This window comes from Cinclus cinclus, unplaced genomic scaffold (genome assembly GCF_963662255.1).
Source record: "Cinclus cinclus unplaced genomic scaffold, bCinCin1.1 SCAFFOLD_32, whole genome shotgun sequence".
NCBI lineage: Eukaryota > Metazoa > Chordata > Aves > Passeriformes > Cinclidae > Cinclus > Cinclus cinclus.
Genome location: NW_026912098.1, coordinates 3,849,535 through 3,863,259, shown reverse-complemented (window position 1 = coordinate 3,863,259; position 13,725 = coordinate 3,849,535). Strand labels below are relative to the sequence as shown.

At 52.0% G+C, this 13,725-nt stretch overlaps 1 protein-coding gene across 1 annotated transcript; it reads left to right on the top strand.

Moving 5' to 3' along the window:
* Positions 1-3,645: 3,645 nt before the first annotated feature.
* LOC134057398 (olfactory receptor 14J1-like) lies at positions 3,646-4,578 on the top strand. Its single transcript, XM_062514386.1, has one exon. It carries the CDS (start codon positions 3,646-3,648, stop codon positions 4,576-4,578), a length of 933 nt encoding a protein of 310 aa, XP_062370370.1.
* The last annotated feature ends 9,147 nt before the right edge of the window (positions 4,579-13,725 follow it).

The following is a 13,725-nucleotide window of genomic DNA, read 5'->3' as shown; positions in this document are numbered from 1 at the left end:
TTTTTCAGGTCCTCTACTGAATTTGGGCATTCCTCTGAACTCCACACAAAGTGTTAGTTAAAGGTCTTCACATTTTGGTCAGACTAAACATTTCCTCTGAAAATCAAGAACACACTAGAGCCTCAGACTCTGAAAAGTAAAAACAAAAAGGAATTGTGGGGGGGAACAAACTGGGGGAATAGAGCTTTGTAAAGACTAAAACCCCAATGTCATGAACTCTTGATTAAGGTGTCAGTTTACTTTTGAATATCAAGTGTTAATAAGCTCTTAATTAAAGTGTTAGCTTGCTATTGAATATTAAGTTGTAAAATGCTAAATCTTACCTTTTGTTGTCATTGTTAAGTGTTAATATCCCTTGGTAAGTTCAGACGTGTTCTGCTGATCCTGTATTTGTATCCCTTCCCATCACCTGCTCTGTACCTGTGCCCCATTCCATCCGGTATCAGTTCACTGCTCCCAAGAGACTGCGCGCCCAAGGCTATATGCAAATTAGAGACATCCAGCATCCTGCAGAACAAAAGACCCCCAAAGACAATGAGCTGGTGTAAAACTAAAGACTGAAAATAACATTCCTGAGCCAGCAAAACAGTAAAGAACATCAAATCGTCAAGCAGAGCTGGTTTCCACCTTGTCACATAACTTTAACAGCACCCATCCAGAATAACACCCCTAGACCACCATCCCACAGGTGTCTTCCTAGGGACTCTTGCGAGGACGGAAGCCCCAGCTCTGCCAAGAGACAGAGCTGTGCATTCGCCTCCTCAGCATTGTCCAGCAGGTGCAGCAGAGGTGTGTGTGACCCCTCAGGCTCCCCACCCAGAGCTGACCTTTAAAAAAGACCTTTAAAAAGGAGCTTGTCTCCTGGCCTTTTCTAACAGCTTCATTACTGAAGTTGTAATTGGAGGAATAACCTCTGATATTTCAATGTGTCAAAACTTATATCTGTCTGAAAAACTCATGACCATGTTTCATCTTAGTTGAAGACTCTGGGAGGCTTTGCACTACCCAACAGGCATCACCTATAGTGTCACAATAGACTCCATGGTTCCAGAAGGCCCTTCAATGTCAAAACAGACCATTGATGATTCCATGATATCCCACAGTGTCACAATGGCCACTTGGTTCCGTTGATCCCCACAGTGTCAATAGGGTCCCCTTGGTTCCAAAATGCCCTAAAATGGCACAACGGCCCTTTGGCTTCACAAAACCTCAAATTGTAAAAATGGCCTCCATGGATTCATGAGGCCCTGCTGTGTCACACTGGACCCTCAGCTCCCTGATGCTCCACAGTGTCACAATGCTCTCCTTGGTTCTGCAGTGTAAGAATGTCCCCTTGGTCCCTTGGAGCTCACACTGTCACTCTTGTGCCCTTGGTTCCATGAGGCCCTGCAGTGCCACAATGGTCCTTTAGTTCCACGTGGCCTCCAAGTGTCATCATGGTCTCCATGGTTCCACTGGGCTCTGCAGTGTCACAATGGCCTCCATGGTTCCATGAGGCCCTGAACTGTAACAAAGGTCTCCTTGGTTCCACGGTGTCAGAATGGCCCCTTTGTTCCATGGAGCTCCACACTGTCACTGTGCTCCCCTTGATTCCATCAGGCCCTGCTGTGCTAAAATGGCCCCTTGGTTGAACGGGGCCCTGCAGTGCCACAACAGCCCCTAGGATCCAGCGGGTCCCAAAGAGTCACAATAGTCTCTGTTGTTCCATGATGCTCCACAATGTCACAATGGAACTTTGTTTCCATGAAGCCCAAGCAGGCACAAGTGACCCCTTGGTTCCATGAGGCCTGGCACAACCAGAATGGCCCCTTTGTTTCATGGGGTTTGGCCCTTTGCATTCATGAAACACATCCAGGTTTGTGCAGCGTTGGAGACACCTTTCCCTTGTTTGTCCCCACCTGTCTTCAGTGTCACCAATATTCTGCTCTAACTGGAACCTAGGGACACTTTCTCAGTTGTGGCCCTCAGTGGGACCCATTACAACTTTAGAAAACTTTGAACTTTAAATCTCATTCTCAGTTCTTGAGAAGTTTTTTGAACACTCTTTCAGGGTGTAATGTCTGATGTAAACAACACCAAAGCCCTGAGAGGGTCATTAAAGTCCTTGTGCTGTGTCTGTTCTGCTGAGATGAGCCAGGCTCCTGGCACAGAAGGAGCCCATGGAAACCAAGAAGAGCTTCAAAATGACATTTCGGCTAAGGAGCAGCTCTTCTCCCAGCCCAGCAGGGCTGAGGGCACTGCCTGCAGCCACCCCAGGCACAGCACAGAGGCACAGAGAGCTTCTATCAGTCAGGGCTGGGAAGATGCTCCCAAGTGCCTGGGGCAGAATCACTCCCAGCCCTGGACACAGGAAGCCTCTGGCTGCAGGACAATGCAGCTGCAGCTCCTGCAGGGATCTCCTAAAGCTGGAAGATCCCACTGAAAACAAATCTGTAAGTGCAACTCAGAGTATGTCCGCTGTAGAGGAGAAGAAGCCAAGAGCTTCAGCTCACTTCCAGGATATTTTCAAGAAGATCTCTATAAAGATGGGGAATTTCCTGAGATTGTTTCCAAATTCCTTCTCCCGTGAAATGGAAAAGATAAAATATTATAAAATTATTAATTTTGTATCTGAGAGATCTGAATTGTAGCCCTGGGTGCTCTGTAAGTCAATGGTAGTTTCCTAAAGAGGTTTCAGCCACTCTGCCCTTGGACAGCACCAGCATCCCCTGTGCTGGACCCATCAGGCTCAGTCTGACCTGTCCTTTCTCCAAGCTGCAAACAGAACCTGCCCCCATCCAGTGCCCTGCAAACAGGCAGGGTTCTGTAGGGCCAAGGAGAGTGCACAGAGATTTCGGGTGTGTGAGTGCTGGCAGAGGGAAACAACTCCAGGAGGAAAATCTCCAGGAAGCAGAGAGAAGTTCAGGGAAGGAGAGAAAACAAAAACCAAAAATGTTGAGGCAGGGAAAGTTTAGACATCTCCAGAGGATCCCCCTCAGCAGTGCAGCCCCTCGGTCTGAAGAAGCCCCCTCCCTCCTGTCCCCCAGCCAAGCCTCTGCCCTCAGGGCTGGGGCTCCAAGGCGTGAAGCCCCTCCTGTGCAGGCAGAGCTGCAGCAGAGCCGTGGGGCAGCTCTGCAGCCCCGGGCCCAGTTCCCTCTCCTCTCATCACTTTGCCCCACAGAAGGTGCTCTGTTATCCCTACCAGCAGCAGAAATGCTGAGGGTTTCTGACACCTAAAAGAAGTCAGCAAGAAAAATGAACAATACCTTTTAAAAAAATGTAGAAAATGTTGACAGGTTTTACCATTCCCATTCCTACACAGCAGGAGTGAAGATGATGAGGGGTTCCTGTTCATAGGAAAGGATTTCCACAGAAAATATTGAACAGTAGGTCTGGTCCCTGTCCCTTCCCACCCGTGCAGAGTAGACCTGAATTGACATGAGGACCTGAGATGATGTCCTTCCCATCACTGCAGCTGTGGTCTCCATCAAACACACCTCCCACTCAGCCCTGAGGGAGCATTTCCTGAAAGACAAAGAGTATTCTATGTGAAAGCAGGAATGTCTCTGATTTTGGAAATGGCTTTGATTTTGTGTTATGCAAGTCCCACCTAACTTGTCTCTTACTTCTTGTCCTGTAAAAGATTTTCATGCCAAGAGGGGCCAAATGTCCAACAGCAGCTCCATCAGGCACTTCCTCCTGCTGGCATTGGCAGACACGCGGCAGCTGCAGCTCCTGCACTTCTGCCTCTTCCTGGGCATCTCCCTGGCTGCCCTCCTGGCCAACGGCCTCATCATCAGCGCCGTAGCCTGCGGCCACCACCTGCACACCCCCATGTTCTTCTTCCTGCTCAACCTGGCCCTCACTGACCTGGGCTCCATCTGCACCACTGTCCCCAAAGCCATGCACAATTCCCTCTGGCACACCAACAACATCTCCTACTCTGCATGTGCTGCTCAGCTCTTTTTCGTGGTATTCTTCATCTCAGCAGAGTTTTCCCTCCTGACCATCATGAGCTACGACCGCTACGTGTCCATCTGCAAACCCCTGCACTACGGGACCCTCCTGGGCAGCAGAGCTTGTGCCCACATGGCAGCAGCTGCCTGGGCCAGTGCCTTTCTCCATGCTCTGCTGCACACAGCCAATACATTTTCCCTGCCCCTGTGCCAGGGCAATGCCCTGGGCCAGTTCTTCTGTGAAATCCCCCAGATCCTCAAACTCTCCTGCTCACACTCCTACCTCAGGGAACTTGGGATCATTGTGCTAAGTGCATTTCTGTATTTTAGTTGGTTTTTGTTCATTCTTTTCTCCTATGTGCAGATCTTCAGGGCTGTGCTGAGGATCCCCTCTGAGCAGGGACGGAACAAAGCCTTTTCCACCTGCCTCCCTCACCTGGCCGTGGCCTCTCTTTTCCTCAGCACTGGGTTTTCTGCCTACTTGAAATCCCCTTCCATTTCCTCCCCAACCCTGGACCTGTCCCTGTCAGTTCTGTACTCAGTGGTGCCTCCAGCCCTGAACCCCTTCATCTACAGCTTGAGGAACCAGGAGCTCAAAGCTGCAGTGTGGAGATTGCTGGCACGAGGATTTCATAAACATTGAACGGGGGGCCAATTTTCACAAATCACTTGTAATAAAAGTAATTTTGAATACTTCTTGTTAGTTTGGTTGTGGAATTTTCTTCCTTTGTTTTTTTACATTGTCCACAAAGGAAATCTGTAGATTGTGCAGGTTATAATTTTGTTTCTCTCCACCTTCACAGTGGCCACAGAGTGTGTCAGTGAGTAGCTGTGCTCTAAGTGTCTCTAATGAACTAAAGGATCTCTCTAGCAGCAAAGTTTCCTCCATAGATGCCCATTTTGTTCCCTTCCCTGGAGCTGCAGCAGCAATGTCTGTGTGCAGAGCTGGGGGCAGATCAGTGCTGGCACAGCAGCTGTGCCCAGCAGCAGCAGCAGCAGCACTTGGTGTTGCCAGTGCTGCTCCCGTGCCACTGCCCCGCTGCCCTCCTGCCCCTGGTGTTGCTGCAGGGCCTGAGTGCTCTCGGGGCCGGGCACAGCCCTGGGGGTGGCAGTGCCAGGGCTGCAGCAGGGACAGGCCATGGGCACTGCTGGGGCAGCGCTGACACCTCAGGGCAGGGCCTGGGGGCTGGAGGCTCCTTGCCCAGGCTCTCTCCAGAACACCTGGCCAGGCCAACGCTGAGCACAGAAAAGCCCCGGGAGCAGCCCCAGGCTGGCCGTGGGCAGGCTGGGCCCAAACAGCATGGCTGGTGCTCTGCAAGGTCCCTGCAAGGGGAGAGCCTGGCAAGGAGCAGCAGAGCAGGGGCTGATCCATCCCCAGTGCGCTGGACACCCCAGGGCAGCGTCCCAGAGCGTCCTCGTGCACCTGCCAACAACATCCCCCCTCTGCAGCCCTGGCCTCTCCCCCAGCTCACACAGGTGCCCCATCCTTGCAGGCACACACACGGCAGCACTGCCTCAGGAGCCCCTGTTTGCATTGCACAGAGCAGGCGTCAGCACCGCCATGGTGCTGCTGTGGGCAGAGGGACCTGAGGGTGCACAAATGCCATCAGCCCCTGGGGCCAGCAAGGGCTGCGGGACCAGAGGGAAACCACTCAGGTTTGTCGTGGCCTCTGAAGTCAGACAGAAAGTTTGTTCCCATGAACTGTGACTTTCCTGTCCCACTGCAGACGTTGCTGCTCAGAGCCAGGGCTGCCTGGCAGCCACCCCCAAACTGCCCTGAGCATTTCCTTTGCTTCATCTTTGCTTTCTTTACTCTTTCCTGATCCAGATTTCTTCCTGTTGCGCTTCCCTGTAACCTCCCCTGCAAACCACCCATCCCTTTCCTCTCTGTCCCCACTCCCCATTTCACTTCCTGAGCTGGCACCATGGGAACGTCCCTTGGGGTGCAGGATCATCCTCCAAGTGGTCCAGGAATGGTCTGCAGGGTCTTGCAGTGCCTGGTGCCGCTCCCTTGCCAGAGGCACCACAGACCAGGGGGGCACATCTGGGCTGGTGTGTCTGGCTGTGGGGCTCCCTGTTGTGGGCAATGAGGAGGGGCTGGAGAGGCTCTGCAGGACTGACAGGATGGGCTTTGGGGGCTGTGAGGAGGAGCTGAGGGACCTGGGCTGCTGCACCTTCTGAGGAGGAGGCCCAGGGCTCATCCTGAACTGCTCAAGGGGTGGTTTCAGAGAATCACAGAATGAGGAAGGCTGGAAAAGACCTTGGAGATCATCAAGTCCAACCTGTGCCCTGACACTGCCTTGTCTCCCTGAGCTTCCTTTTGTCCAGGATAAACAATCCCAGTTCTCCCAGCCCCTCCTCACAGGACTTGTATTCTAGACCGCTCACCAGCCTTGTTGCTCTTCTCTGGACACACTCCAGCCCCTCCATGTCCTTCCTAAATTGGGGGGCCCAGAACTGGACACAGCACTCAAGGTGCTGTGCAGAGCACAGGGGAAGAATCACTGCCCTGCTCCTGCTGGCCACACCATTCCTGATCCAGGCCCAGGTGCCAATGGCCTTCTTGCCCACCTGGGCACACTGCTGGCTCATGTCCACCCTGCTGTCCATCACTGCCCCCAGGTCCCTTTCTGCCTGGACCATTTCCAACCACTCTGTCCCCAGCTTGTAGCACTGCAGAGGTTGTTGTGGTCAAAGAGCAGGTCCCCATTCTTGGTCTCGTTAAATGTCACCTTGTTGGATTTGGGCCCTGGATCTAGCCTGTCCAGGTCCCTGTGCAGAGCCCTCCTACTCTCTTGCACATGAACACTGCCAGAAAAACTTGGTGCCACCGCAGTTCTATGAGTCCCTGAAGTCTCACAATTGTCTCCATGATTCCATGAGGCCTCCCAGTGTCACAATGGCCTCTTGGTCTCAAGAGGCACCAATGTCATACATGTTCCTTCATTCTAAGAGTCCCTGTCGAGCAGACCTGGCCCCTTGGTTCCATGGGGCACTACAGTGTCACAATGGCCCCATCATTACACGAGGCCCTGCTCTGTCACAATGCTCTGCATGGTTCCACAAGGCCCTGCAGTGTCACTGTGACCTCTGTGGTTCCATGAGACCCAGACTGTCACCATGGACTCCTTCCTTCCATTTATCCCCACAGTGTCACAATGGCCCCTTGGCTCTATGGTGCCATGTCGTACACAGTGTCACTCCGGTCCTCTCAGTTCCACCAGGCCCCGCAGTGTCACAGTGGCCCCTTGCTTCCCCAGGGCCCTGCAGTGTCACAATCATCCCAGAATCACCAGGGCTGGAAAAGACCTTAGAGAGCATCAAGTCCAACCTGTGACCCAACACCACCTTGTCACCCAGACCATGGCACTCAGTGCCACTTCCAGTCTTTCCTGAAACTCTTCTAGGAATGGTGACGCACCTACCTCTCCACAGCCCATTCCAATGACGTTCCAATCACCAATGTTGTGAAGAATATTTACTAATGTCCAGCTTAAATCTCCCTTAGTGCAGCTTTAAGGCTGCATCCTCTTCTCATGTCTTTGCTCCCTGGGAGAAGAGCCTGACCCCCACCTGGCTGCTCCCTTCTGTCAGGGATTTGTAGAGAGTGATGAGGTCTCCCTTGAGCCTCTTCTTCTCCAGGATAAACATCCTCAGCTCCATCAGCCACTCCTAAGAGGAGCTGTGTTCAAGACCCCGCACCAGCCTTGTCGCCTTCTCTGGACACACTCCAGCTCCTCCATGTCCTCCCTAAATTGGGGGGCCCAGAACTGGACACAGCACTCAGGGTGCTGCCTAAGCAATGCCAAACAAAGGGGAAGGATTACTGCCCTGCTCCTGCTGGCCACACCATTCCTGATCCATAGGAATCACTGGAGCTGGATGACAGAAATGGTAGGAAGGGTGTGGGGACAAAGCGTGACTGATTGTCAGCCATGAAGGTTCTTGATTTTCATATCTCTTCAGACTGCACTAGACGGTTCTGGGGGTCAATATTAATTGGACATTGCTGATGTCAACCTAGAAACAGGAAAAGTAAACCTAACAGGACAAAATACTTCTCTCTGCATTGCTGTCAATATGGTATATTCTCTTGGAATACAGTTCTGAAACACATCTAATTAATAACAGAGGATTTGATAACTTCACTTATTCCCACTTATTCACTTATACTTTTTTTCTTCATCTGTTTTGAACAAATGTTTATGAGCTTTTGTCTCTGAGGTTCTGAACTCCATAAAGAAGAGGCTTCTGGAGTAGTAAAATTCTTCAGCAACCTCTAAATCATTGAGGATCCATCCTCATCAGAGCAGGAATGAGCAGAAATGAGCCCAGCTTTGTGGCTGCCGCAGCTTTGGGATGGGCCCTGGGCCTGGAGCAGGAGCAGCTCTGGAGGGCCCCAAGGCCGGGGCTGTTGTGCTGGCCTGGGCAGATGGGATGGCAGGAGGGGCTGCAGAGCTCTCAGGAGCTCAGGGAGAGGGCAGCAGGGCACACAGGGAGCCTCCTTTGGCCTTGGCCAAGCACCTTCCCCCACGGCCAGGGCTCACTCCTCTCTGGGCTGCACTTGCTCACCCAATGGTGATGGCAGCAGCTCGGGCACTCGCAGTGTGGTCAAACCCACACACGATACAGGGGATGCCAATAGCAGTGCTGTGGGAGCTCCGCTGTCAATGCAGCAGGGTGGCAAGGAAAGGATAGGGGTCCTGGATATCAACCATCCCTCCCTCGGCTTCCTGCACTTCCTGCCTCTCCTCCCATGCTGCGTTCCCGAGGGTGCACTCACTCTCCTTGCTGCTTCCCTGGTGGGTGGTGCCCACGGCATCTCTGCTGGGCTCTCATGGCTGTGTCCAGTGCATGGCTCTGAGCCCCTTCTCTTTCTCCTGGGGAAAATCACGTTCCCATATCTCCAGCCGCTTCTTCTTTTTATAAGAGTCCTCTGTTTACAAAGGTCCCCAGCAGTTTTTTTCCATTCACAAGGTCCAGACCTCCACAGCTCTCAGCTGCTGGCAACTCTTCCCAGTCACCTTCCCCTGCTGGGGTTCCATCTCCACTGCTGTCCCCATGGCCGGGTTATTGCTGATCACTCATAGCAGTGGAGACAGAAGGGATGACACAAAACTTCATGTTCATGTGACAGTAATTACTAACATTTCAGTTATAAAATTACAGTCAGGATTAATTATAACTGTAAGGCCTCAAGGCCAGCTGTTAGCCACTACACACAGCCACTGAGCAAAGCCACTGACCAGCCCCAATCACCACTCCTCACAGCTCACAGACCACCTCCACTGACCACACCAACAACTGACCACACTGCACTGGCCACCCCATTTACCACACCCACTGACCACCCTCTCACTGCCCAAAGCCACTCACGACCCCCCAGCAACCAACTGACCACACCCAATGACTACCCAAATGATCACACCCAAATGACCACACCCAAATGACCACACCAGTGACCACAGCCCACACCACTGACCACCCCCAGAGACCTTCCAACTGCCCACACCCACTGCCCACACACAGTGATCACACCCACTGACCACAGCCCAAAGAACTCCCAGCTGACCATACCCCAGCTAACAACCCCCAACCATAACCACTGATCACACCCACTGACCACACCCATATCCAAAAAACCAATGCCCACACCCCACTGACCACACCCACTGACCACACCCCAATGACCCCTAAACTGACCATACCCCTACTGAACAGCTCCATTGTCCTTAACCAGTGACCACAGCCACTGACCACACCCATATCAAGAAACCAATGTCCACACTCACTGACCACACCCCAATGACCACATCCACTGACCACTCCCCCTTGACCAAACCCCACTGGCCACACCCCTTGACCACACCCAAAAGACCTCCCAACTGATGATACACCCAGGGACCACACCCACAACCCACATCCACTCCCCACACCCACTGACCAAACCCCAATGACCAACCCAATGACCACCTCCTCTGACCACACCACACTGACCATGTCCAATGACCACACCCACTGACCATAACCACTGACCACACCCAGTGAACACACCTATTGCCAAGACACCAATGCCCCCACCCCACTGACCACACTCACTGACCACAGCCCACCAAATTCTGCCACGGACCACCCCCACTACCCACATCTACTGACCACATCCAACTGACCACACCTACCGACCACAACCACAGTCCACACCTACTGACCACAGAAACTGACCACACCCCAATGACCCCCAAACTGACCATGCCCCCACTGACCACCTGCACTGACCAGAATCACTGACACCCACACTGACCACACTCACTGACTCCATCCATACCAAAAAAACAGCGCCCATATCCTAATGACCACCGCAACTGGCTGCACCCACTGACCTCCCCCAATGACCACATCCACTGCCCACACAGACCGCACCAAGAGACCACCCCTCACTGACCACATCCCAATGACCACACCCACTGACCACATCCACTGACCACACCTGCAGCCTTGTGAAGCCATATGTTCAGTGACTGAATTGTCTGTAAAGGCTTCTTCCTTATCAGTCACAACAGACTCCTGAGTTCTGTGAGGAGACACGTTCCCACACTGTCACAATGGCCCCTTGGTTCCATGGGGATCCATAGTGTCTCCATGGTGTCCTTGGATCTGCTGCTGTCCTTGTCACAACTGACCCATGGTTCCATGAGGTTCTGCAGTGTCACCATGGTCACTGTCAGAGGCTGGATGAGATCCATGTCCTGAGAGACCTCGGGATGAGCTGTCAGTCAGTCCCACAATGGGTTGGTGCTGACCCAGGCTCTCATTGCCCGAGCCATCCCAAGTCCCACCTGGGGGGAGGCCCACAAAGGGTCAGGTGCTGAGAACACAGAGCAGGAGCTCAGCCCATGGTGCGTACCCTGCCTTCTCCTGGGGTCTGTGTCTCACCCACACTGCAAACCTAGGAGTTGGTAGCCATGTGTGTGTGTCTTTCTAGAGAGCTTCTGTCTTTCTGTCTCTCTCTCTTTCCTCTAATTCTAATGTTCTTTATATGGAACAGTTTTGGGTACCTCAACAATTAAATGTTTAAAGGTTTCTAAGGTTAAATGGCCAAAGATAAAGAAATTCCTGCCATGATAAGAGTTTTATGTTGAATTGAATTCTATATTAAATCATTTTCCAGAAATCCTTGATTTTTTATACTTTGCCACTAAAAGTTTTGTGCCATTTTGAGCTCTTGAGAATATCTGGCTGAGGTTGCTCTTGTGCACCAAACTCAAGTAAAGGAACCTTTGGTTACCCCCAGCATTTCATTGCTCTGGGGTGTTACAGCCCTGCAGGCTCACCATGGCCTCTTGTTTCCATGAGGCCCCACAGTGTCACCCTGTGCCTTGGTTCCATGAGCATGTGGAGTGTCCCACAGGCTGATGCCATTTGTCCTTGCTGCCCCTGCCATCCCACTGCCCCAGCAACAGCCCCGAGCCACCCGTGAGGGACAGGCCCTGCTGTCCCAGGCCTGGGCTCAGCCTTGGCCTTTCTGCTTCCTCCAGCCAGCCCAGGCCTTGCTCAGCATTGCAGTTCCCTGCTCACAGCCTTTGGCTCCTGCAATCCTGCCCTCAAGGATCTGCTCTCCCCAGGCCCTGGGGAGCCTTGGGCACTCCCTGCCCTCACTCATGGCGGCCACTGATGTTCCAAGGCACTTGCAGTTTTGCTGCTGACTCCTGCAGCAGCTTCTTCAACCTTCTCTCAGTGCCTCTCATAAAACATACTAGAAAAAGACTCCTTAACACTCATTTGGGTTTAGAGAGGGCTGGGGATGTCAGGGGATGACACATAACCCTCTGTGGACATGTGATTCTAAAAGCGTGTTGCACGTATGCATTTGCTCCATTTGATTGACAGCTCATCCCGCGGTGTCTCAGGACATGGATCTCATCCAGCCTCTAACAGCAACCATGGTGACACTGCAGAACCTCATGGAACCATGGGTCAGTTGTGACAAGGACAGCAGCAGATCCATGGACACCATGGAGACACTATGGATCCTCATGGAACCAAAAAGACCATTGTGACACTCTGGTGCCTCATGGAATCAGGGGGACCCTTGTGAAACCTGGGACGCCTATGGAACCAAGGTTCAAGGATGAAGTTGTGGGTCCTGTAGAACCAAGGGGCCGTTGTGACACTGAAACGAGGGAAATTAACATTTAAATTAAAGAGTTAAGGGTAAAAACACGGGAGGATGTTTTAACTAGAAAAGGGGGGGTGACAAGATCCTATGACTGTTTCACATTCTTTGTCTTTGCATGAACAGGAGATGAGAGCAAGGCTACAAGATAAGATAGAGGAGCAAGAATGTGCAAACAGGATGGAAGAGTGAGGACTCCTTAAGACTGAGGGGATTCCTTAGACTCATGAGCCAGAAAACCTGGTGTCAAGGTCTGGAAAGAGACCAAAAACTAATTAGCCCATGCAAAAAAGGGAAGATGAAAAGTTCAGCTGAGAGGAAGACCGTTCAATTCATCCCAAGGACCTCCAGACAACCACCAGAGCGACCAACAAGGAGCAGTGCTCAGTTGCAAAGAGGTGTGGAGCTAATATTAATAGAAAGCAGGGACAGGTGGAGTTAGGAAATGAATGTGTATTAGGTGAATTGTGCAATCCTAGTTTGTAGAGAATGAAAAGAGGGGCACATGTTACCAAAGGTATGCCTGTTTTTGGAGGAGCCATCCCCCATGCACCTCAGCACTGAATAAAATACCATCCTAGAACTTAATTTGTGGGTTATACAGTTTTTCTGCACATCACTTTGGGTGACCCTGCTGTCCCCCTGAGATTTTGGGGTGCCCCCTTTGCCTCCATCCAGAACTGGCGCTGGTGGAGAACACCATCTTCAGTCACCCCAGATACCAAAGCACCTGAGTGTACCTGCACTGCATCCTCTCCCGAGGTCACCTGGGCTCCCTCCCACCCCTGGAGATCTCACCAGGAGGTTGGAGGAATCCCCAGAATGTTGGGGTGCCCCGTGAAAGTCCCCCCACCACCAAGGATCTTCTGAATCCTCATTGACTGGGTGCATGCAACGGGGGCCATCATCTTCTCCAGACCTGTCAGGACGCTTGGGTGCCCCAAACATCACCTGGATAGCCCCCAGAAATCACCTGGGTACACCTGAGTACCACCAAAAACCACCTAGGTGCCCCAAAAATCAGCTGGGTAGACCTAGGTACCCCTTGGACACCTGGATCACCTAAAATCCCTTGGGCCCCCTAAAACCGCTGTCCCAAAAATCCTCATTGCTTTGACTGGGTAGACCTGGTGTCCCTAAAATCCCTATTGACTTTAATGGGTACACCCGATATCCCTAAATTCTGATGGATTTCAATGGGGCCCACTTTATCCCCATTTATCTCTACCAATCCCTACCAGTGGTGCCACTTTTGCCCCAGTACTCCCAGGAACTCCAGTGGTCCCCTGAGACACTCCCAGTGCTCCCAGTTAAGCCACTAATCCTTCCCGATCAAGCTCTATTAATGGATAGACCCGGTGTCCCAAAATTCCCAAATGATTTCAATGAGGAAGACCTGGTGTTCCTCAATACCCCTTGACTTCAAATAACAGACCCTATGTCCCAAAATTTTTCGTGCTAAAAATCCAAATTTTGGGCTCAGAATTTCCAGATTTTGGGCTGAAAATGGAGATTTTTGGGCTTACCTGCAGGAACAGCTCCAGCACAGGCCGCAGTTGTCAGATCAGGGATCCGGGACTGGGTCCCAGGAATTCATCCAGGACTTCCAGAGCATCA